At 42.2% G+C, this 26,176-nt stretch overlaps 1 protein-coding gene across 1 annotated transcript in view; it reads left to right on the top strand.

The window, feature by feature from the left end:
- The window catches only part of LOC137383989 (rho-related GTP-binding protein RhoC), a 37,884-nt gene extending 12,910 nt beyond the window's left edge, over positions 1–24,974 (top strand). Inside the window, exons 2-5 of the mRNA XM_068057503.1 lie at positions 8,841–8,998; positions 9,865–9,985; positions 10,177–10,307; positions 23,719–24,974. Of these exons, the coding sequence (XP_067913604.1) occupies positions 8,843–8,998; positions 9,865–9,985; positions 10,177–10,307; positions 23,719–23,889 (579 nt within the window). The 5' untranslated portion in view covers positions 8,841–8,842 and the 3' untranslated portion in view covers positions 23,890–24,974. The remainder of the gene's footprint in view (positions 1–8,840; positions 8,999–9,864; positions 9,986–10,176; positions 10,308–23,718) is intronic.
- The last annotated feature ends 1,202 nt before the right edge of the window (positions 24,975–26,176 follow it).

Here is a 26,176-nt window from a genome sequence, read left to right as displayed (position 1 = left end):
GGCTAGGGAATCAATGGCATCACTGAGTTCCGATTTGGTTGGCTGTATGTCCAGCTCATCCATGACTGGTAGAGGCTGGGCTGCATTGAGGGCAGTCTCAGTGACAGCATTCTCCCTGGAGTACAGTTCTAGGTAGTGCTCAACCCAGCGGTCCATCTGTTTGCGTTGGTCAGTGATTATGTCCCCTGATTTAGATTTGAGGGGGGTGATCTTCTTGATGGTTGGCCCAAGAGCTCTCTTCATGCCATCATACATTCCTCTGATGTTTCCGGTGTCTGAGGCCAGCTGAATGACTGCATAGGTGTTGCCAGTAGTCGTTTGCGCAACGCCTAGCTGTTCTTTGTGCAGTACTTCTGGCTGCTTTAAGTGCTGCGGATGTTAAATCGCTGGGGGCTTTCTTGTAGTTCAAAAGTGCAATGCGCTTAGCGGCTATGACAGGTTCCAGCTCTTCATTATGAGATTGAAACCAGTCTGCATTTCTCTTCGCACTTTTGCCGTAGGTGGTCAAAGCTGACTCATAGATGGCGTCTCTGATGTCGGCCCACTTGGTCTCAGCATCCCCTGTGGGAGTGTTTTGAAGGGCTGTTACAAGTGAATTTAGAAATTTTTGTAACAGCTGTGGGTGAGAAATTCTGCTCGTGTTGATGCGCGGGTGGCCCTTCTGCTTGGAATGATGCAACTTCTTTGGTCTGAGTCTAACCTTGCTGCACACCAGGGAGTGGTCGGTGTCACAGTCCGCACTGTGGAAGCTGCGTGTGATTTGAACACTGTTTAAGGCGGCTCGCCTTGTGACAATGAGGTCTAGCTGGTGCCAACGACGTGATCTTGGGTGCCTCCATGAAACCTGGTGACAGGGTTTAGTGTGAAAGAACGAGTTGGTGATGCAGAGGTTATGATAGGTACACAACTCAAGCAGTCTCTGCCCGTTCTCATTCATCCTTCCAACGCCATAGCGCCCAAGGCAGGAGGGCCATGAGTCATGGTCGGTCCCAACCCTGGCATTAAAGTCCCCCAGCAGGAATAGGTGTTCGGTGTTGGGGATGCTGCTAATGATGTTATGGAGTTGTTCATAGAACTGGTCTTTAGCTTCAGGTGCGGAGCAGAGTGTTGGAGCATAGATGCTGAGTAGGTGTACTGGACCAGAGGTGGTGAGCAGTCGGATGGACAGTATGCGTTCCGAGCCATTTGAGGGAGGCTCTATCATGCTGAGCAAGGAGTTTCTGATGGCGAAGCCCACTCCATGCTGTCTTGGTTCTTCAGGATCCCTGCCCTGCCAGAAGAAGGTGTAGTCTTGCTCTGCTAGAGAGCCACTCGCGGGGAGGCGAGTCTCCTGAAGTGCTGCAATGTCCACATTGAATCTACTGAGCTCGTTGTTAATGATGGCGGTCTTCCGAGAATCGTTGATTTGTGTAAGGTCTTCCGACAGGCCAGGACACATAGTTCTGACGTTCCAGCTTGCAAAGCGAAGGGCTGGTACCTTCTTTCCTTTTTTCATGTTGTTTGGTGCGGTGTATCAGTCCACCTTTCGGGCAATGACCCTGAGCTCCAAGCACCCATTGAAGCAGGCAGACTGTGGCGGGACAGAACCTAATTGACCGGGGGCTGCCCGGTTTGAGGCGGGCGGTAGCTGTCCAGTGAGGTGCAATGACCTCTCCCACCGACAAAGGCAACCCGTGGCGCCCAGTTTCTACGCCAATTTATCTGGACTTATAACCCGTAACTGCTGCCTTCCGTGTTTTAGTCGCTGTGAGGCAACTATGGAGTGACCTCTCCATGGCGCATGCCTGGGCAAATTTATGGAGGTTGAGAGTTGCCCAGTCGTCAAAACCCCCCTCGGCATTTCTGGTGGGGTCCAAAGGAGTGCAGGACACGATGTTTGGCACCAGTATGGCTGCAGGAACTGCCGGAAACATGCCAAAGGTGACACATGACCACCTACGGGGTTCCGCTCCGGATTTTCTGTTAGGGTTTACTCCCTTAGCCTTGGTCTCTCCCGAGACGCCCACAAGGCAGTGGGGTTGTTGAGGCTCCTACACAGGTGTAGGATGGTGCCGGTGGGAGGAGGGGATGCAAGGGGGAGGGGTAGAGGGAGGGGGTGGGGGGGGGTGCAGGGGAAGGGGGTGCGGGGTGAAGATGGTGCGAGGGGGGGGCGGGCTGGGACGGGGTTGTGAGGGGGTGAACTGAGAGGGTGGAGCAGGGAAGGGGACGGGGGACGGGGTGGAAGGGGGGGGGTGGGGGGGTGGAATCTGGTGCAGGTAATAAGCCATTTCCTCAGTGCCCACCATCGACGTCCGGAAAGCTCATCCACGTCCTTCGGGAGGTGAAGCATCATTTGGCAGACTTAGAGGTGATTACATTTGCTAAGGGTTTTTTTTTGCAGTGGTTTAAATAAAGGCATGCAGCATTGCCGACAGTGCGCTGCAGATGCTCTCCGAGCCATCTCCCACGGGCGCTTTGAAGTTGCGGCCGGGGGGGCCGTTCGTGAATGTTTTGGGTGTTCGGGGCACCTTTTCACAGGACTTCTCTCGGGTCCCGCAGCTCCTTCTTCACCTCAATGGACTTACCGCATGCCGTGGCTGCAGACACTCTGGACTGTGAAGACAGCAGGATCGGAGATTAAAGTATCGGCAGCTGTTCTCGTTAGTTTCATCCGGATCAATTTCATTGAGAAAACAAAGAGCAGGTGTGGCTGGGGGAGGGCAGTGGGCCCAGGTAACATACACTAAACTAACTGTTAACTTTTAGATAGGGCTAAAATGAACTGATTTAAAGAGCCAGGGGAATTTAAACAGTTTAAGAGGGCAGATTGGGGGAGAAAATGTTAGGGATGGGAGCAGATGGCCATGGATAGAGTTGAACAGCAAGGGAGCTTCCTAGGGAGCTTCCAGCCCAGGAGCCATCTTGACCATCTGTAATAATACCTAATGGGTATCCATCAATGTGAAACTGTTCTTCACCTCAGTAAATGTAGATTCTCTTAAAGCTGTGAACTGGGAGGAAAATAAACTTGGACCAGTAACTGGTCCACAGAGCACTTGAAACTGACTTAATCAGAATACAAGGATCTAGTGTGCTGTCTTTTTCTAAGCTGAAAGTGTCTGCTGGACTTGAGTCCTTTGCATCTGTGTATAAAGTCAGGATGTGTCTTTGACATGCAGCTTTCTGTCACACTTTAATGGAACACTTTCCATTTTCTTGTGAAGCTTAATTGACCTTCATCTGAGCAAGAACAGATGACCTCTTATTGATCCCAGGTTGGTATTAAAATTTAGATTTTGGTCCTTTTTTAAAAATGGACTCTAACAGTTCCTTAACAATGCACTGGAATAATTGTTTATCAAATCATAGAATAGTTATAGCACAAAAGGAGGCCATTTGGCCTGTTGTGACCATGCCAGGTCTGGAAGGGCAACTCGCTTTGTCCACTCTCCTGTCTTTTCTCTGTAGCCCTGCAAATTTTGCTAGATTTATCTAATTCTACCTAACTTTACATGATGTATCCTTCAACTTGCTGAGAGCACTATTACTGGTTTGTGGGAGGATGAGGGACTGGTCTAAGCTACACTTGTATTCCTTGGCTAGTGGCCAACTCCAGTCCCTGAATTGATGGAAGTTGGGAGAAGGATGAGGACATGACTCTTGCACTCTTGTCCTTTGGGTTAAAATTGGGTTCAAGTGCTCCATGGGCAGCACAGTGGCGCAGTGGTTAGCACCGCAGCCTCACCACTCCAGCGACCCGGGTTCAATTCTGGGTACTGTCTGTGTGGAGTTTGCAAGTTCTCCGTGTCTGCGTGGGTTTCCTCCCGGGTGCTCCGGTTTCCTCCCACAGCCAAAAGACTTGCAGGTTGATGGGTAAATTGGCCATTATAAATTGCCCCTAGTATAGGTAGGTGGTAGGGGAATATAGGGACAGGTGAGGATGTGGTAGGAATATGGGATTAGTGTAGGATTAGTATAAATGGGTGGTTGATGGTCGGCACAGACTCGGTGGGCCGAAGTGCCTGCTTCAGTGCTGTATCTCTTTTTTTTTTTAAAAAAGAAAAAATGCCAGGATTTGGCATATCATGAACTGTGATATTAAGCCAATACACCTCTGCCTCATTAGATTGATAAAGGTGCCATACTGTTCAAGTCAGTTCTAATGTCCTGACCAACATTCATCCTTTGGCCAATACTACCAAAAAACTCATGTGGGCAAACAGCCACATTATACATAAGTGACTATATACAAGTATTCATGTACATGTAGCACTTTGGAATATGCCAAGATGGTGATTTAAAGGTATTATAAATTTTGTTTCTTGTCTATGATGCTGTTCTTTCACCATGCCAGTTGCTGTTAAATCCTGGGTCATTGCAGCTGACAATTTATCACTTAGCTTGGAAACCAGAATCTCATTGCCCAGGCAACAGTTTGCAGACCAATTGGAAGTAGTCATTTGACCAGCTTTTAAAGTGTTTAGTTTCAAGCCAGTGGACCAATGGTAAGAGATTTGATATCCATGGTGACCATGGTTGAATGTTATGAGGCAAGGTCAGTTGACATTGTACATGTGACTGCTCCTTGATCTTGCCAACTTAAATACTGGGCTGCTTATTCTGAGCTCATTGAAGTTATAGGCCAGTGAAGTTTGTTGGGTGGCATCTTGAATAAGATGCTTGCTGGAGCATTAAAAGGACAATGTAAATGGAGAATGGGATCGGAACCAAAAGATTGATTATCTTGCCAACTTTCTGCTCCTGAAATTAACTCACTAGGTGCAGGTCCTAATTGTACTCTGGTACTTAAGTGAGCTCATTGTCAGCCTTGATAATTGGCACCAGCAAGTTTTTTGTGGGGTCTGTCACAACTGAGTCTAATACTTCCTCACTCAGCACACATTTACATCGAGTGCTTTTATGGTGATAGTGGAAACCTTTTTTCACATTGCATGGAGGCCATGTAACGAATAGTGCCCTAGTTAAATTGGCCTTAGCACAGACTGCAGAACAATTCTGGGGCCTTCCTTTCTGGCTTGGCTACTTATTGGATGGATTTGACAATGTTTCTGTATAGTTAAACTTAAATAGACACTTGTTTTTCATGGGTAATATACTTTTGGAAAAGTGAACAAAGCTGTAGACATTAATGTGCTGTTAATTGCTGCATAACTTGATAGTTTGTTATACTGGCTTTGCTTCACTCATTCCATGGTCACAGGAGTAGAATTACTGACTAATGTGCTTAACAGTGATTTCCCAACAATGCCAGGGGCCAGAGGAGAGTGAGCAAGCAACTACATGTCATAAATGGGAGTTTTTGAGCCAGAGGACCAGATGCTGGGCCTTTAGCTGTGCCCATCTGTCTGGATTTTCCATGCCAATCTTTCCTTTTAAAGCTGGATTCCTTGTTGAGGTACAATTTTGCACACTCTAAGCCCTTCTGTTGGCCCAAGTGGCCATTTAGTCCTAATGGTGAGTTTGTCAGCTGTTTGACTGTCAGGAACATCAGCTAAATCCAGAATCACCTTTTCCCAAATATTCATGGGTACCTTTTTCAGCAAGGGTCACTGACCAGTGATCAGGGGTCCTGGTTATTTTCCTGCCTTGAAGGTACTGAGGCCAATTGCAGCATCCCTGCCACTGCCCCTTTTGAGATCAACTAGCAGTTGGGAATTTAAACTGGGACCTTCCTGGTCTATATAGCTCAACCTTTTGCAAAGCAAACTAATCCAACTTAACTGCATTGGTTGGTATGTTGTATCTTGTATAGCAAATGAATATTCATGTATTTGGCACCTCTAATTTAAGGTGCTATTGTGATTTGCCACTGATTAAAGTATCTTGCATCCCTGCACTCAATGCCTGTGCTTATTAACATCTAAATTGTAGACCTTTACTTCATTAGAATAATCAGCTAAAAACATCTGATTTGAAAGATTTCATGCAGTGAAGCTGTTAATTGAGTTACTACATTTTATATAACATCTTTGATGTAAATTGTCCCAAGGTGCTTCAGAGGAGTTAACAAACAAAATGACAGAGCCACACAAGGAGATAATAGGACCAGTGACCAAAGCTTGGCATTTTTGAAGAGTATCTTAATGGGGGAGAGTGAGATGAAGCTTGGGGAGGGAGTTTGAGCTAAGGGCTTAATGGTTGAAGGCACAGCTGACAATGGTGGAGTGCGGTGGTAGGGTAGAGAGAAGCAGCTTGCATGATTAACAATGATCTGCCAGTGCTGTTCTGGAGCTCTTAGAGTGGAGTATTGTGGGCTGAAGTGGAAATTACTCATGACAAATTTAGTGTACTGTACTGTGGAAGGTCTTTGTCATTAATTTCTTTACATGCTAACGGTGGAGGAAAACCTTGAGGGTTAGATCTGAGATGTGGCTGGCAATGAGCATGATGAGTTTTAAAAGTACAGAATTGAGAATGTTGCAAGGCTGCAATCCAAAACAAACTTTGAATCCTCAGAAGAATTTACTGTAAGACTGGAAAAACTTTGCAGTGGCCTAGCCAGTTGCGTGACTACATAATTAAAACCTTGTCTGCATCAGAACAGGCAACTAACTTGGCTGGCTGAAAGTTGGTGAAACATACAAGTTTGTACTTTACTGCTTTGGGAGTTGTTGGGTTATCTGCAGGTTATGCAGGAAGCATTTTTGGCTACTAAATTCCATGCTGTCATATCCAAATTTAAATCTTCCACTTCCAGGGTTTCCCTGTGCCAGAATATCAAGCTGGCTTCACCCTGGCTTCTCCCAGTAATGCTAATTGCTGACTCAAGGCTGCTGATTTGTCCTAATCTCAGGGCTGCATCTGTCCTATGTTCCCCCATCTGATTAAGTTCATATGCATCACTGATCTAAATCACAGTAGATTTTGGTTGTGGCTAGTTAAGTTTATTTTAGCTTGTTAGATGTGTTGGTTGCATCACACTGTACAAAAACTTGTTTATGATTGAATCCTAGTCTCCACCCAATTCAGCAAGTTGATGCCAGCATTGAAGCAGCCACGTTGTCTAGTTAATCCTAAATGTGAGGCTGCAATAAATGATGAGACTTAACCCCATAGTCACCTATTATCTAAAGCAGTTGTCAGGTGCTTGCATTAAAGCTTAGATGTCATTGAAAACCGGCATCATTTGACTTTTTAAACTTAGAGTGCACTTCAGATAACCTTTAATGTAGACACTGGAGAACCTTGTTCTGTCCTGGTTTACATGAAAAGATGTGATTGCTAGCTTTTTGCCTTCTCTGCTTTTCTCCCTACATCTTAAAACATTTGCCTATACTGGGAAGTTTCACAAATGCTGGGAATTGTAACTTGGATTTTTTTTCATGAATCTAAATGGTGAGCATTGGCTATTTGTGGAAAGCATTTTTGAGCTGGATCCTGTCTGCACTCTGCACTTCTGACCAATGATTTATGACCACTGATTAAGGCCAGGAGCTTTTTCTTTATCCCTTTTCAGACTCTAGGCACTCTCTCGTCTTGAGTGCTAATTCAGTGCTGACTCTTCTCTACCTGTAAAGACAACTATATCCTAATAGTTGCTCCTTCTAGCTTTTTGGATTAAGTCTTGTCTGCAGGATTAGTCAGTTGGCCATTTACAGCATTGCTTTTCATGCCACTTTTGCCAGACACATGGCAGCATATTGAAAAGGACTGGGCCAACTTTTCTCCTGATCTGTTTGGGACTGAACTAATCTCTAGCATTTCAGGACCATCAAAATTTGTCCCCTTGTTTGAAGGGGTAGCAGGATTTCTAGTTTAACAATTGGCAACAGTTCTACAGGACAAAACCATTTTACTTTATACCACTGTGACTGACACTGGGGTTAGTGAGGGAACAGTGGAATTAAATAGCTTCCTGGAAGCTTAACTTGTCTTGGCTACTGGGATATGAAGGTTTATAATTCCTGTTGCAGCTTCAATCAGGTGATCCTCCCTCTTCCACTGCATAACTGGTGTCTGTCTCCTGACAGAAATCCAGCATTTGTTCCCAAATCTAAACCCATAAGTAATGGTGTTTGACTCTCATAGGCATTTCAGTGACTCTCTGGAGCTTAATATAAATGTTTTTATATACACCATGCAGGATGTGAGAAGAACTAGACTTTCTCCTGGACACGGTACCTATGGGTGTGCCTTTTTTGGTTTCCACTGATCCTAAAGAGCAATTAATCTTCCTTTCTCATCCTTGGATGTAAAACATTCTATAGCACTATTTGCAAAAATAGTCCAGGAGTTCGTTCTCTGGTATCTTGGCCAATATTCATCCCTCAACCAATGCCACTATATACATGAAGAAAAATTCTTTTTATCTTGCTGTTTGGGATTTTGATGTGTGCAAATTGGCTGCCACTTCAAAAACTAACAAACGTCTAAGTACTTTGTCATTGTAAGGGGCTGTGTAAATGCAATGTAGAGTATTGGCAAGCTGTGACTAGCATGACTACTGAACCCAGTATCTGCACCTAGTTGTAGTCAGTGAGTTAGAGAATGTTCCTCCAGGCCTTCAATAAACAGACCAGCTAATTATCTAAGCCAGCTGCATTATAAGATAAGTATTTGAACTAGGCTGTAACTATTAAAGCTTTCCTATCCTGCTGTATAGGACCATCAGGGTTCATTGTTTCTGATCGTCCATGCAGAAGTTACTGTGCTTCAGTTTGAAATAATTGGTCTCCATTTCTCTAGTTCTGCTTGACGGTGTTTTCTTCAATTGTCCTGCTTTATTTTAGCAGAACATAATTCAAAGTGGTTCTTGCATTCTGGGATCCTGATTACTAATTTCAGCTTCCCCCACTTCTCTTTTTCCTCTTTCCCCCTCCCCCCCCCCCCCCCCTACACAGAGATGGCAGCCATTCGGAAAAAGCTGGTTATCGTTGGCGATGGTGCTTGTGGCAAGACATGTCTTCTGATTGTGTTCAGTAAGGATCAGTTCCCAGAAGTTTATGTGCCAACTGTTTTTGAAAACTACATTGCAGACATTGAAGTGGATGGCAAACAGGTGAGTTGGATTGGTCAAGGTTTCAACAAATGTCTCAGTAAATGGTTCACAGGTTTTATGTATCTGTCCTTGAATGTGAACCAAACCCTGAATATTTGCAGGTAAAGTGTTGACTTTTGGTAGTTAATTTTGCAACTGTTTTCTGTGCATCCCCATTCTGGAACTGGTAATGTAAATTTAAATTCTGGCTATAAAGGTGCTATATATTTTTTTAAAATAAAAATATCCCAAGGTGCTTCACAGAAGTGAGGCAAAGTTGGACACCAAGCCACAGAGAAGGCCAAAAGCTTGGTCAGAGGTGGGTTTTAAGGAGTGTCTTACAGGAAGGGAGGTAGAGATTTAGGGAGGCAATTTCAGAGCTTGGGGCCTAGGCAGCTGAAGGTATGCCCACCAATATGTAACAATTAAGATCAGATGCTTAAGAGGCCAGAATTAGATGAGTGCAGGTATGAGGGTTATGGGGCTGGAGGAAATTAGAGGGGTGAGGCCAACCAGTTTTTGTTTCCATTCAGTGGCCCATGCAAGGCAGCTAGTTCAGCTTTCAGCAGATTACTACACCATATCTTAACGGTGTTGATATAGTCCCACAACTTGCACCTGTAATGCTCTGTAGTGTCTGGCAGATAGCTGATTAGAGGTCAAGTCAAATATAACCACTTTCTCCTAGTGGAGAGACTTATCTGAATTATTTATGGGCAGGTCACCCCATGCCATTCTGATGGAATGGGATGCAAAATTTAGGGACTAGTGAGTTACAAAACTGCTTGTCATAAGTTAAACTTTCCCATCTCTGGTAAGTATATTAACATTTCCATATAAAATAGATTGTTTATGCTCCAAATGGTAAGTTGCATTCTTTGTTGCAGGTTGAACTTGCGCTCTGGGATACAGCTGGGCAAGAAGACTATGATCGACTCCGACCACTCTCCTACCCAGACACTGATGTTATTTTAATGTGTTTCTCAATTGATAGCCCAGACAGCTTGGGTACGTTCAGCTTTGTTTTGTGTATGACTTGTAGTATTAAAGATTGTTATAACATTTTTAAATCTGCCATAATGTAAGTTCAGTGGTAATGCCAGCAAATAACATCCTGGACCTTCCATCTTAGCTGCAGGGAGAACTTAAATCTTTGAACTTTGCCTGAAGATCAATTGCATATATCTTTTTTCCTGCAGAAAATATCCCTGAGAAGTGGACACCTGAAGTGAAGCATTTTTGTCCCAGTGTGCCTATAATTCTAGTTGGAAACAAGAAGGACTTGAGAAATGATGAGAACACACGAAAAGAACTTGCAAAAATGAAACAGGTGAGAATTCAGTGCCTGTCCTGATTTGCATTGAGTAGGGCCATCACCTATAGTGAAATTAATGGATCAGTCTTGAGGCCAATTTAGGATTTCTTGTTTTCCTTTGAATTCAGTACTGTAGGTGCTAGCATAACTCCATGTAACATTTTCCTTTTTTTTTAACCTGACCAATGTCTAATTATTAGGACACATTGCATAGACTAGGCTTGTAATCACTTGATAGAAAATATGATCTAATTGAGGTGATTAAAAGACTTTGAAGGGTTGGGTAGGGTAGATAGAGAAACTATTTGCTCTAGGCAGGCCAGAATTGAGGGGCATAATAAAATTGGAGCTGGGCCATCCAAGGGTGATGGGAAGCAAAGGGTAGTGGAAATGTGGAACAATTTCCCCCCCCCACAAAGTTGCGGCTGGGGGAGGGAAGGAGGTCAATTGAAAGTTATAAAACTCAGATTTTTATTAGGCATGAGTATTTAAGGGTTACAGAACCAAGGCAGGTAAATAGTTATGATGCAGATCAGCTATGATCTAATTGAATAGTAGAACAAACCAGTGCTAAATGGCCTCCTGTTTTGATGTCCTCTTCATCATTCCTCTTTGCTGTCCCCACCACCAAAAGCAAAACCCTATTACAGTAGAAGCCAGACTCTTAACTAGTGTGCAGTTAAACTGGAGCAGACAACTGTCATTACTTTGTCCCCAAGTGGTCATTCCTTTGAAGTTTTTTGTGTGAAGGGACTATCTGTGCCTAATCTAGATCACATAAATAGCAATGTATGCTAGTAGGCAAATAAGATTGCCTTCCTTTCACTTTCTCCTCCTGCCTTTCATTTTGTCCTACCAGGAGCCAGAGGATAGTTTGTATACACCCACTATTGCCCTGACGTCAACTGAAAGGCCAGATAGAATCTAGGACATGTGGAAATTGAGCTTTCAGAAGAGCTCATTATGGTTACCAGAGCTAATTCCTTTTGGAAAAATTAAGCTTTTCAGTGCACATTCTCAACTCTCAGCCCACACAGCTAATTAGCACTGGAGCTAAATGACAGGATGCCGCAAAGCCTCATTCCCTGCCCCCTTTCGTTGGCTTATGTGGAAATCTGATCAGACTTGTGGGATGGTTATGTAGTTGCTGTTCTGCATACAAGGCAGCCTTGTGCTTTGAGGCCTATTTTATAAACTAGTATATAATGAACTGGTCCCTGTTATCTCCACCACCCCCCACTCCAACTCAATCTTGGTATGCAGATCGCAATGGCTGGGGTTGTCACTTGCTCTGTTGGGTTGTTTCCTCAGTGCTTGAGCAGTGGTTTCACACTCTTGAAGAAAGTGAATTCAGCACCTTTCAATACACCACTTGCCTGGTGTTGCATTACTGTGTTTGGGGTCCAATTAAAGATGTAGCTCCGGTCACTATGCTTTTTGTTTACATTTTTATATTCAACAGACTTTTTCAAATTAGTTTTTTATTTCAGTCTCCATTCTTCTGAAGCTGGTGATCTAAATTTCCATGGGGATTGACATCCTTCATTCTGTTGCCCTGTTGGCAGTTGAGCCTGTGTGGCACCATGCAATGATTGGTAGTGCCTTTGTAAGTGAGGCTTTCTTTCTGCCCCCTCCACCCAAGATTACCTCTTCACTGCTACACTGCAATGGAAAACCTTATGAGTAAACTCATGGTTTACTGAATAGCACTGAGTGTGGGGGTGCATCATCAGTTCTTGTGTTTTTTGTTAGGAAGTCCTGTCTTAATGTTTCTGCTCCCAGTTAAGGACATCTAGCTTAAGCACCATTGGGCTAAAGGAATAGTAAGTGATGTAACCTTGTACTCAATACATTTAATCATAGAATTATTGGAATTGTAGACTATTTAGCTCATGAGACTGTTCTGCCACTCAGTGAAATCATGCCTGATCTGTTTGCCCCTTATTCCTTAATGCCTTTAGGTAAACTGAAATCGATTTGCAAATTTTAAAACAAAAATAGACTTTGCATCAACTGCTTTTAGTGGAAGAGTTCCAAACATCCACAACCCTTTTCATGTGGAAGTATTTCCCAATTTTGCTCCTGAACCACCTGGTTCTAATTTTTGGGCTATGTCCCCTAGTCCTAGACTCCCAGCCAATAAAAATAGGATATGGTAGAGGGAGAAATTTAGTTCCCTTTAACATATTAAACTTCAATCAAATCACCCTTTTTAATCTTTTCCTTGGGGGAGATACAACCTTAGTTTGTATAATCCTCATAATTTAAACTTTAGAATACCAGTATCCAGGAACTCCCTAACAGCACTAGTGTACCTACATCCCAAGTACTGCAGAGGTTCAAAAAGGCAGCTCACCCAGCACCACCTCATGGGTAATTAGGAATGGGCAATAAATGCTGGCCTAGCTAGTGACTCCCATATCCCATAAACTAATATGCAAAAAATCAGTATAGTAAATCCCTGCTGCTCTCCAAGACCAATATATCCTTCTAAAGTGTGATGCCCAGAACTGTTGTGCTCCAGGTGTGGTCTAACCAGGGCTTTGTATTGCTGTAGCATGACATCTTAACCACCCCCCTTGTATTCTAGTCTTCTAGATATAAACGTTGACATTCCATTTAGCCTTTTTGATTCAAGAGCAAATTACTGCAGATGCTCAGGAAGCCTGGCAGCATCAGGGGAGAAAGTTAGTGTTGCCAGCCTAGGCAGCTGAGGGCATGACCAATGGAACATTTAAAATTGGGAATGCTTGGTCAGAATTAGATGTGTAGATCTCCTGGAGGGGTGAGGCCATGGTGGATTTGAAAACCAGGATAAGAATTTTAAAATTGTGTTGCTTGACTGGAAGCCCATTGCCCAATCAAGTGGAAGGGTTAACATTTGCTTTATACCTCCAATACGATTGTTTGTTCTTGGCATACACTGTTCCTGAATGAAGATTGTCCTTATTCAACATGCTGTCTGCACTTCCAATTTTTTAAATTTTGTAAATGTGTTCAATTAGCTTTAATTGAAAACAAAGCTTGTCCAGCTTGCCACTGAACAACAGCAAGTTGTGTAAGTGGCTTGGGGCCAGTGCTGCACATGCAGGAACTATCTCTATATCCAGATGGTAATTTGGATCCCACTTGAGCGAATTTAATTTATAGCAGCTGAAAAGTAGTCTACTTTGACATTTTGGGGGTGGGGCTGCAAATTTCCCTCCCTTTAACTTGAGTTCCACAAGATCTGTGTATTGTAGATTTGACAACTGTAGCATTTGTAGTTTTTAGCATTAAAGCCAATGAGGAGTTGGCCCTTGCGGTATATCACTTAACAGATGAATTTGTAGAAGCTGATGTCCTTGGTCTGCAATCTAGGACAATTATTGTAGCACTTGAATCCCAAACTCTCGCTGATTTTTAATTAGCTGCCAGTACAGGATGTAGGTCTCCAACTAATGAGTTGCCACCTAAAAATCACCTTGCCAGCATCTGTAAACTGCACTTTTAAATGATGGTTTGGAATTTTGCTGAAGGATTCATAGAACCAAGTAGGCAAATTAGTTTATGAAGTAGCTTCTCCATAGAACCATATAGGTTTACATCACAGGAAGTTTTTTGCAGCAATGCTAAAAGTAGTCTCATTGCACCTTCCTGTTATGTTCTTTTATCTGACCACCACCCCCCACCCCAAAATTACAATGGCCTCTGGCAAATCTCAAGTTCTAACAAGCCCATCTGTAAAAGTAACTTGTATCCACTGATTATTTTAAACTGACTCCATTCCTGACACTCCCTCACTATCAAAACCTTTCAACTTCCCTTCTAGATTTCCCAGTTCCAGTATCAAATCTCTCTCCTGGCATCAGTGTGAATCTACACTGTTCTCTCTGGTTTTCATTTCCTTCTGGTGGAGTGTCCCAAAACTTCACATAGTACTCTTAACTGGTCTAACCAATGTTGTGCAAATGAATTAATTTTGTACCCTGTGCCTCTAATACTAGGTTTAGCTGTTTAATGACTGTATATCTATCTGCACTTTGAGGGAATTATACATTTGAGCTCTTGGATCTGCTTGTCAGCATCTGTCCTTTGCGTTTGCTCCCAAAATATTAATGCCAAATTGCACTATATGAAAATTATGTATAATATACCTGCATCCTTTTCTATCCCAGTAACCCTTCAGAAAAATTTTTAATGATTTGCCCTTCAGTTTTCAGTTGCCCTTTTGGTTTAAACAAAGCATCCATTTCTAATGCTAACTTTCTCTGCCTCAAGTTTGGCCACTTGGTTAATCTTTTGTTAACTGGCTTTTACTTGCTGAACAAAGCCATTACATTGACTACTCCATTTCTGCAGTACAATTTGCATAAAGAGGATTGTGAAATTTGTGGTCAGCAACTCTACTATCTTTGACTTTCAGCAGCTTTGCATTGATGTAATCAGGGCCCAATAAGATCTATCTCGAGTTCTGATGAAATTGGTTATAAATATTTTATAGTAATCACTGAACAATTACTCCATCTACATTTTTGCTTCCATTTAAAATAAGATACAAATTAACCACATGATTCTCCATAATTAGCTACTCTAATTTTTTAGTAATCCTCCCTAACTTTAAGGGGTGGGGTTCAGGTGAGGATGTGGAAATCTAAACAGAAAAGTTAAGACATAAAACAGTTTACCAATTTGGGTAAAGACAAGCCAACTGGGACAGTTTAACAATAATAGTGAATAAGGTCCATACAAATAATAAAATTAAATATTTTTATCTGGGAGAAGGCAGTGTCCTTCAGTTTATCTTCCTGCAACTGGCAAAGACGAGCTGGAATCTCAAAGCAGGGTCTGGTCTTCTGACTCTGGGTCCAATCTGACTTTGTTCATAGGATGAGTGTTATTGCCAAAGCCAGCATTTATTGCTCATCCCCAATTGCTCTCAAAGGTGGTGGTAAGGTGACTCCTTGAACTGCTGCAGTCCATTGGTGTAGGTTTCAATTTGCTGATACAAACTTGCAAGTGTGACAGGGTGATGCTAATCAACTGCAACAGCCCATAGGCAAGCAGAATGGGCAGACGAGTGGCAGATGGAATGTAACAAGTAAGTTGATGCATGTTGGCAGAAGGGAGAGGCAATATAGACTAAATGGCACATTTATAAAGTGTACAGGAACAGAAGGACATAATCATAGTGATACAGCACTGAAACCGGCCCTTTGGCCCACTGAGTCTGCTGACCAACAACAACCCATTTTATACTAATCCTACATTAATCCTGTATTCCCTACCACATCCCCACCATTCTCCTACCACTTACCTACACTAGGGGCCAATTTGCCTATCAACCTGAAAGTCTTTGGCTGTGGGAGGAAACCAGAGCACCTGGTGGAAACCCACGCAGTCACAGGGAGAACTTGCAGACTCTGCACAGGCAGTACCCAGAACTGAACCCAGGTTGCTGGAGCTGAGAGGCTGCAGTGCTGACCACAGTGCCACTGCCACCGCCACCCCAAATAGGATTCATGTGCATAGATCTTTGAAGGTGGCAGGGCATAGAGTAGTTAGCAAAACATATGGGATCTTGGGCTTCATAAATAGAAGTAGAGTTCAAAAGCAGGGAAGTTGTGATAAACCTGTGTAAAAAGCTCTAGTATCCAGGTCTAATCGCAACTTCAGGAAGCATAAGGTTCCTTGAGGGTATAGATTTACTAGAATGGTTCCAGGGATGAAGGATTTTACCTAAAGGTGAAGTTGTAGAAGCTGGGATTGTTCTTCTGGAACAAAGATTAAGGGGAGATCAGAAAGCTGGACAAGTTAAGGTAGACAAAAGCTATTCCCATTAGCTGGTATAAGGACTATGGGGCACAGATCTAAGTTTTCTGCAAGGGATGCAGGGGAATGCAAGAACTTTTTTTTATGCAGTGAGTGGTAATGATCTAGAACTCTCACCCAAAAAGGGTGGTGGAAGCAGAGACTATGATTTCAAAAGAAAATCGGATGGGCACTTGAGAAATAAACTTGCAGTGTTGCAAGAATAGAGCTAGGGGCATAGAATTAATTGGGTTGCTCTTCAGAGCTGGCAAGGACTCTAATTGAGTGGACACCTATGGCTGACTCATTTTGAAATTAGATTAACTGACAAATGGAGATAAATTTCTCTCTCTCACCATTACAGGGACATGATTATAAGGTGACCAAGGTTGGGAATAAATATTTTGGGGTCCACATTTCAAAGACTATGAAAAAGGAGTAGCCCTCATAGTAAATTGATATAAGGACAGTAGTGAGAGGATTTTTGCTCAGAAGATCACAGTAGAATCCATATGGGTGGAGATTAAGAATAACAAGGGTCAGAATACTGGTGGGAGTAGCTTATAGGCCCTGTAACAGTACTTATTGGACAGAGCATTAAACGAGGAATAATTGTGTTTTGTTACAAGCTCCAATGAAATAATTGTGGAGAACTTTAGTCCAGTTTATATAAAGATTAATCAAATTGGCAAAGGTGGTCTGGAAGATGAGTTTGTAGAATGCTTTCATGAGTTTCCTGGAATACATTGTGGACCCAACTAGGGATAAAGCTGTTTTAGATCTAGTATTCTGCAACGAGGCACTTAATTAGTAATTTCACAGTAAAATATGCAAAAAAAAACTCAATACAATTGATTTCCATATTCAGTTTGAAAGCACCATACTTCAGTTCCAAACTTCAAGCCAATTGTACAGGTATGTGGGAGAGCTGGCTAAGGTCGGGTAAATAGACTAAAAGTATGACTATAAAACAGTGGGAAACATTTTGACGTGTTAAACTAAAATGGATTTCATTTAAAAACAAGCTCGGCAAGAAAGATCCATCCATGATTTAGTAAGGAAGTTAATTAGATTAAGGCTTAACAAAGTAAGCCTGAAATTGGGAATGTTTTAAGAAACTAGCAAAGGGCCACCAAAATTGAAGGGGGGGGGGGGGGGGGGAAATAGAATAAGTAAACTAGCCAGGAATGTAAAAGATTAAGAGGCTTTAAAAGTATTGGATAGTTGAAGTAAATATTCTGCCCCTAGAGGCAGACAGGAGAAATTATCGAATGAGAAAGTGGCAGACGTATTAAACAAATGTAGTCTGTCTGCACAGAAGACACGAGTTACATACCAGTGAGTAAGGGGTTAGTAGTGAGGAACTTGAGGTAATAGCAGAGCAAAAGTGCTAGAGAAACTTAAGGGACTAAAAGCTCTCAAATCCCCAGGACCTGATGGCCTATGTCCTGAGTTCTCAGAGGTAGCTGCAGAGATGGTGGATGCACTAGTTGATTTTTCCAAAATTCCCTATATTCTAGGAACTTTGTTTTCTGGGACTTGAATGAATCTTACACTGCCACTAAAGTGAGAAAACAGCCTGACATCAGTTGTGGAAATATGCTGGAATATATTAAGGATGTTGTAACCATGCACTTAAATCATGGTATGATCAGACAGTCAACATGGTTTATGAAAGGGAAATGTTTGGCAAATTGGTATTGAGGGTGTAATCAGGGTAGATGAAGGGGAACCAGTAGATGCAGTAAACTTGAATTTCCAAAAGGTGCCACAGTTAATGGGGCTCATGGAGTTGGGGGGCAATATATTAGCATGGATAGGTGATTAGTTATTGGACAGCAAGCAGAATAGGGATAAATAGGGCATTTTCAAGTTGGCAGGCTGATCAGTGCTAGGCCTCTGCTATTTATAATCTAATTTCAATGAGACCAAGAGTAATGTATCTAAATTTGCTGATACAACTTACAAGGTCAGGTGGGAATGTGATGGAGAGGATGCAGAGATTCAGGCAGCCTAAGTGAGTGGGTAACAAGGTGAATGGATATAATGTAGGGAAGTGAGGTTAATCACTTCTAAGAATAGAAAAGCAATATTTTTAAGTGTGAAACTTGTAACCTTTTCGTGACTTGGGTGTACATGTATAAGTAACAAAGCATGCAAGTACAACAAGCAACTAGGAAGGCTGACGGCAAATGGCATGTTGGCCTTTCTTGAAATGGATTTGGAATATAATGAAGTTTTGCTACAATTGTTCAGGGCTCTGAGACCACACCTGGAGTACTGAACAGTTTCTCCATATCTACAGAGCCATATGCTTAGAGATGATGCAGCTCGTGTTCAGTAGATTCCATCCTGGGATACGGGGGTTGTCCTATAATAGGCTTTGTAAATTGGGCCTATAGTTCTTGAGTTTAAAAGAACGTGTGGTGACCTAATTGAAACTCCAGATTCTGAAGGGGCTTCACAGGATAGGGTACTGAGCTGTTTTTTTTCCTGGCTGGGGAATCTAGAACACAGACAGTCTGAGGATAAGGGATTAATCATTAGTACTGAAATTTATTGAGGGTTGTGAATCTTTGGGATTCTCTACTTCAGGGTTGTGGATGTTCCATCATTGAATATATTAAGGCTGTGATACAGATTTTTGGTTTTGGGAAACCTGGGGATATGAGAAGCAGATGGGAAAGTGGAATTGAGGCCAAGGATCAATCATGATGGTATTGAATGACGAGTGTCGTCTACTATGTTCCAACTTGTGCTTAAATACATAAACGTAGAAAAATAAGAGCAGGGGTAGGCCACTTGGCCCTTTGTGCCTGCACTGCCATTCAATGCAATCATGGCTGATCATCCAAACTCGGTACCCTGTTCCTGCTTTCTCCCTGTATCCCTTTAGCCCTAAGAACTACATCTAACTCTGTCTTGAATATATTTAATGATTTGGCCTTAACTGCTTTCTGTGGTAGAGAATTCCACAGGTTCACTCTCAATGTGGTGAAATCCCTCCCCATCTCCATTCTAATGGCTTGCCCCTTATCCTTAGACTGATCCCTGGTCCTGGACTCCCTGCCATTAGGAACATCCTTCCTGCATCTAGTCTGTCCAGTCCTGTTAATAAAAAAAAAATTGTCGGCTTCTGAGATCCCCTCATTCATCTAAACTCTAGCAAATACATGCTTAATCGACCCAATCTCTCAGTCCTGCCATCCCAGGGATCAGTCTAGTGAACCTTTGCTGCACTCCTTCCTTAGCAAGAACATTCTCAGATAAGGAGACCAAAACTGCGCACACTACTCCAAATGTGGTCTCACCAAGGCCTTGTATAATCGCAGCAAGACATCCTTGCTCTGTACATCAATCCTGTTGCTTTGAAGGCCAACGTACCATTTGCCTTCACTGCCTGCTGCACCTGGATGCTTGCTGCAGCTACCCCTTTCCCAATCTATTGCCATTCAGATAATCTGCCTTCTCTGTTTTTTGTCAAAGTGGATAACCTCATTTATCCACAATACTGCATCTGCTATGTATTTGCCCACTCACTCAACCTGTCCAAATCACACCGGAGCTTCTCTGCATCCTCCTCACTGCTTGCACTCTCACCCAGCTTCATGTCTGCAAACTTGGATATATTACATTTAATTCCCTCATCTATATCAATCTATATTGTGAATAGCTGGGGTCCTAGGTCTGATCCCTGCAGTACCCCACTTATTACCTGCCACTTGGAAAAAGATTCATTTATTCCTTCTTCTGTTTCCTGTCTGCCAGCCAGTTCTCTATCCATGTCAGTACCTTACCCCCATTCCCATGTACTTTAATTTTGCATGCTAATCTCATGTGGGACCTTATCAAAAGTCTTAAAGTCCAAATACACCACATCCACTGGTTCTCCCTTATCTATTCTAGTTGCATCCTCAAAATTCCAGTAGATTTGTCAAGCATGATTCCTCTTAAATCCATTTTGACTTTGTCCAATCCTGTCATTGTTTTCCAAGTGTTCTGCTATTACATCTTTTATAATGGACTCTAGCATTTTCTCCACTAATGTCAGGCTAACTGGTTTAGATTTCCCTGTTTGTGCTCTACCTCCTTTTCTGAATAGTGGGGTTACATTAGCTGTCCTCCAATCCATTGGAACTGTTCCAGAGTCTTTTAGAATTTTGAAAAATGACCAACAATGTATCTACTATTTCTAGGGCCACTTCAGTACTCTGGGATGTAGATTCAGGCCCAGGGGATTTATCAGCCTTCAATCCCATCAATTTCCCTAATGCCATTTCCCTACTAATACAGATTTCATACAGTTCCTCTTTCTCACTAGACTGTGTCCCAACATTTTTGAGGTAATTTCTGTCCTTTGTGAAGACAGAACCAAAGTAGGTATTTAGTCTGCCGTTTCTTTGTTCCCCATTATAAATGCCCCTGTTTCTGACTGTAAGGGACCCACTAATCAGTGTTCACTAATCTTTTTCTCTCCATCCATAGAAGCTTTTACAGTCAGCTTTTATGTTCCCCTTCATCAATCCCTTTGAATTCTAAACTGCTCCCAATCTTCAGGTTTGCTGCTTGTTCTGGCTACTTTATTTCTCCTTGGATCAATACTATCTCGAATTTCTTTTGTAAGCCATGGTTGAGGCACCCTTCCTGTTTTATTCTTGCACCAGCCAGGAATGAATTGTAATTCATCCATCTGCTCTCTACATGCTAGCTGTTGCCTATCCACTGTCAACCTTTTAAGTAATGTTCCACAATCTATCATAGCCAATGGTTATTTGCTAGTTTTCAATCTTTATCTTCCAACTACACTATAATTGTGTCGGCCTTCACTTATCTGCCTTTAATTTCTAAGGAAATGTATTGCTTTTTTTTTTTGCCTCCTGGGATTCTATCTATTTTTGTGGGGAAAGAGCAGGGGGGATGGTGGGGGTGATTGGGATTAATAGTGCTTTCAAAGAGCCTAATCTGCCCCCAGAATCAAACTAAAATGGTCTTGTTCCCTCTAAGCTTGAAGTGTTTCCAGTTTGTCCTCTTAAAATCTGAGCTGGCAGTTCTGCTTTTGCTAAAGGTGCCAAAATTGCTTGGTCTTGGAATGGTCCTCTGCTTTTTAAAATTTGACTTGTTACTTAGTTCTTTGTATCGGAGACAATCAACAAACCCAATAGTTCATTGTGATTCAAGTATTTAGCTCTATATTGAGCTGGAATTCCCTGATGCCTAGAAAGCTATGTATGATCTAAACCTTAGTTGAAGGGCAGGGACGAGGCCTGGGAAACTTGAAGCAGCTTTCCTTCGTTTTTTTGTCAAGTGCAAAAAAAAAATGAAGGTTGAATGTGTTGCTTTCTATGTAATCTGTTCTGGTCTCCTAATTTGAGTTGCAAATTGCTATGACCAAAGTACACAGCTTCATATATCCAGCAGTCTGCAGATATCAATCTTCACAGCCATTGATAGAATAGTTTGTTGTTCACCCAGTGGCTCACTTTATTATTTTTCTCAAGGTCATTTTGGTTGAGGAAATATAGGCTTGCCTAAGAAACTCGGGCAGCATGAATAGAGTATTGCAAAATAGTTGGAATTGTGGCAACTTTAATTGCTTTTGTCTGAACGAGGGGTGTTGTCCAGAACACCAAAGGAATTTCTGGGTTTTCAAATAGTACTGCATGATTGCTAATATCCTCTACACCAGCTGGACAAGTACCTGTTTAACTTTTGAATGACAGTACCTCTGTACTATGTTGGAGTATCTGGGACCATCTTTCAGATGCCTTTTATTACCTCCTAGTCAACTATTCCAGTGCTCTTCAAATCAGCCTCCACCCTCAACTTGAGCTCACCCAAAGCTCTTCTGCAGTATCCTAACTTGCACCAACTCCATCATTGCTGTGCTTGATGATCTCCATTGACTCACAGTCCAACACCTGAATTTTTAAAATGATGTTCAAATCCTTGACTACATCTCTCATCCTGGATTCCTTTGCCCCACTGTTGCCTCAGCTCTAAGCTCTAGAATTTCCTCTTTGCTCCTTTAAAATCTACCTATTGTCATCCCTGGTTTGGAGTAAATGGTTGCTTGAAGGAGAAAGTTTCAGTAATTGAGATCAATGGACAGAATACCAAGGGCTGAAATAAGGATGCTGCAGTAAAATATAACAATTACCTAGAATCTATAGCACACTGTGCATTTGGAGACTGAAAATTTTCAAGTACCCAGAGTCTGCAACAAGAGCTCAAGACTAGCTTGGGGTAAAGCTTCCTTACACTACCCTGGCACTCTGTTTCAGCCCTAACCTCTGCCCCTGCTGCAATGGCAAAGTTGTGCTGAGGGCACTGGTTCAAACCCAGTTTGGTTGAAGGCTGATCAGTGTCAATCACGTGAACAAGTACTGATTGAGTCTGCACAGATTTGGTTAGGGCAAAGTTTCATTCATTGAGGTGATGGACAGGATGGATGAGGGCAGTGCAGCTGTGTATATGGACCTTCAAAAGGTGTTAAGTGCCACATGGACTGCAGTAGTTCAGAAGGCAGCTCACCACCTCGAGGGCAATTGGGGATGAGCAACAAATGCTGGCCTTGCCAGTGATGCTGACATCCCATGAAGTTAGGCTTATTAGCAAAATTGAAGTCCATGGGATAAAAGGACAGTAGCAGCATGGATACAAAATTAGTTATGAAATTGGTGAAAGGTTGTTTCCTTGCACTGGAGGGACATGTTCAGTGTTTCCCAGAGTTCAGTACTAGACCAGTGCTGTTTTTGACTGTCATTAATGACTTGGACTTGGGTACAGGGCACACTCAATTTACAGATGAGCACTTGAAATGCAGTAAAGTGAGGAAGATAGTAAGACTGAGAACATAGGGTGGACACATAGTTGATTAAATTCACAAGTGAGGTGATGCAATTTGATGGGAAGCACGAGGAAATGAGCTGAACAATATTTTAAAGGGTGTGCAAGAACAGAGCTGGGGATGTTTGAAGGACGGTTAACAAAGCAATTAATTAAAAGTGTGATCCTGGGTTTATTTATAAAGTACAAAAGTGAGGAAGTTGTACTAAATCTATATAAAACTAGTTTAGTCCCAGTTGTGGCATGGTGGGTAGCACTCTTGTCTGAGTCGAATGGTTCCTAGTTCAAATCCACTCCAGGACTTGAGTGCAGAAATCAGGGCTGATGCTCCAGTGTGGGCACTGAGTGCTGCTCTATTGGAGGTGCTATCTTTCAGATTTGTTAAACATAGTCCTGTGTGCCCTCAAGTGAGTAAAAGATAGCATTGCCCTATTTTGAAGAATGGGAGAGTTATCCCTGATTGTCTTGGCCAGTATTTATCCTTCAATCAACATTGCAAAAACAGATTATCTGGTCATTGCTGTTTGTGGGAGCTTGCTATGTGCAAATTGGCTGCCATGTTTCCTACATTGTGTAGTCACTTATACTTCATTGGTTGAAAAGAACTGACTTCCAGTGGCCATGAGGTGCTCTATAAATGCAAGGGAATTGGATGTTGAGAAATTACAGGGTTAGGAGAAAGCTAGGTAGTGGAATGAACTGGATTACTTAAATTACAGTACAGGAAGTCATTTGACTCATCTAATCTATGCTGGCTCTTTGATTCTATAATGTGGTGGTTGTACTCTAGGAACCTGTGAAGCCAGAGGAAGGACGGGATATGACCAACAAGATCAGTGCTTTTGGCTACATGGAGTGCTCTGCCAAGACAAAGGAAGGAGTTCGGGAAGTCTTTGAGATGGCCACACGGGCTGCATTACAAGTCAAACACAAGAAGAGACGCAAGTGTGTGCTATTGTAGAATCTGATGCATACGGTCACGTGTACTGTATCAGACATAACATTTATCAACTTTTTACACAGTATATGGAGACTTTCCTCTTTCTCGCTCCCCCCCCTCCCGTTTCCAAATGGCTATTTTCAAACACTTTAGTCTGAGCCTTTTTTGACTTGCTGTGTATTGCTTAGTATCTGAATAGTGTGATGGGAGGAGTCTAGTGTTGACCTGAGGCAATGAACACCAGCACCTCATGACAGTGTGGATTTATGTACTGTAAGTTCAGGGGGTGAGGGGGATTTAGTACCATTTGGGTATCTACATTGTTATAAAACAAGAATTATATAGTGTCAAACACAACTTTTCTGCATAGTTCCATTAACTTGAACATTTGGTACAGAGCATGAATTAGTTTGTATAATCTTCTGTAACCTGATCACTTTACTGAATGAACTATTTCTCTACATTCTAAGTCTGTCTGCTACTTTTTTTCTGTTCTAAGCATTGCAGGCCAAACTGGGAGTAGTAGTGCTACAGACTCCTGTGAATGGTAGTGTAACTAGCTTTTGTATTATTGCATTCCGTAAAATAACTTGATTTTTTTCTTTTGTAGATTTATTGTATTGAGATTCAAGTTTGTATTGAAGCTGATTTGTATAAAATGCTAACTGTCAACAACTTTGATTTGTAAACCCCTCAACTATGGGTTTACACTAGCCTAGGCTGTCTTCTGAATTTTGTAATAGCTATGCAGAAGTGACTCAGCTGCAGTTTATTGCAATGGCTCCGTGAAGCTCTGCTTCCTGTGTGATGCGCACTTGCAATTGCTGCCCTGGCTGCCTCTTAACTAGAGACTGAAGCAGTTTTCCTAAAGAACATTCCACAGTTGGTAAACTCTGGTTGTCTACAATGTGCACAGCTAGCATATGTGTCTTCACCACCACCCCCCCCCCCCCCCTCAATCTGTTAATCTCAATCCTGTACACACAAATCAATGCTGTGGCTTAAATGTAAAGTTGTTTTGCTTTCATCCTGAGTTATAACATTCAGACAGTTGGCACTTAACAAATGTAAAAAAAAATAAAATAAATTTAATTCAACACTTTAAACCATGTGCCAGTAATCAAACCCTTTTAATGTTATACTTTAGAATGCAGAGACATATCCTGCCTGCTCTTGTGAAAGATGCAAATAGTTTGGAACAAGGTTTAAACTAAACCCAGCCATTTAGTTGTAGAATGAATGTGTTATTGGAGTTTGAGGCATTGCGCCAGTTTGGCCCATGCCAACTAGCTTGCCTGATGCATTCCATTGTGCACCCTTCAGTCTGTCTCAGTGGCTAACTAAGGAAGTTAAGGATATATCAAACTTAGAAAAAGCATACAATACTGCAGAGATTAGTGGTAGGTCAGAAGATTGGACAGATTTTAGAAACCAGCAAAGAATGACTTAAAGGGAGAAATTTGAGTAGAGGTGGCTAGACAGTTTCTATGGGCCTTTAAAGAGGTAAAGAGGAAAGTGAGCATTGCTCCTTTAGGGTGAGTGGAGAATTAATCATGGGGAATAAGGAAATGCTGGAAGTGTTGAATAGGTATTTTGTCACACCACCAGAAGACCCTGTCCTAAGAATATTTCAAGAGGGAGGAACTTCAATCACTAGGGAAAAGGTACTGGGAAAATTAGTAAAACTAAAGGCTTATAAGTCTCTGGATCTGATGGCTTGCATCCTACAGTCTCAAGTGGCTGGAGAGATTGTAATGCTTTGCTTGTGATCTTTCAAATTTCCCTAGATTCTGGAAAGGTTGCAGCAGGTTGGAAAATTGCAAATGTAACACCTGTTCAAGAAAGGAAGGAGACAGCCGGAAACTATAGGCCAGTTAGCCTAACCTGTCATTGGGAAAATGCTGGAATCTATATTTAAGGAAGTTATAGGACATTTAGAAAATAATGCAATTAGGCAAAGCCAACATCCTTTTGTGAAAGGAAAATCATGTTTGACTTGAGGAACTAACAAGGTGGTTAAAGGGGAACCTGTAGATGTACACTTGGATTTCCAAAAGGCATTCAATAAGGTGCCACATCAAAAGTCACTACACAAGGGCTTATGGTGTTAAATGGATTTTTTTGGTTTGGCAAGCTGTAATTAGTGGAGTGCCACAGGGATCTATGCTGGGGCCTTCACTATGTACAACCTATGTCAATGACTTGGATGAAAGGACTGAATATAGTTGCTAAATTTTGCTGATCTCCAGTAGGAGAGTAAGCTGTCAAGAGGACCGGAGTCTACAAAGATTGAGGGGTTGTGAGCAAA

Source organism: Heterodontus francisci, chromosome 25 (assembly GCF_036365525.1).
Source record: "Heterodontus francisci isolate sHetFra1 chromosome 25, sHetFra1.hap1, whole genome shotgun sequence".
NCBI lineage: Eukaryota > Metazoa > Chordata > Chondrichthyes > Heterodontiformes > Heterodontidae > Heterodontus > Heterodontus francisci.
Note: the sequence above shows the minus strand (reverse complement) of the source record. Positions and strands in the feature narration are given on the sequence as shown.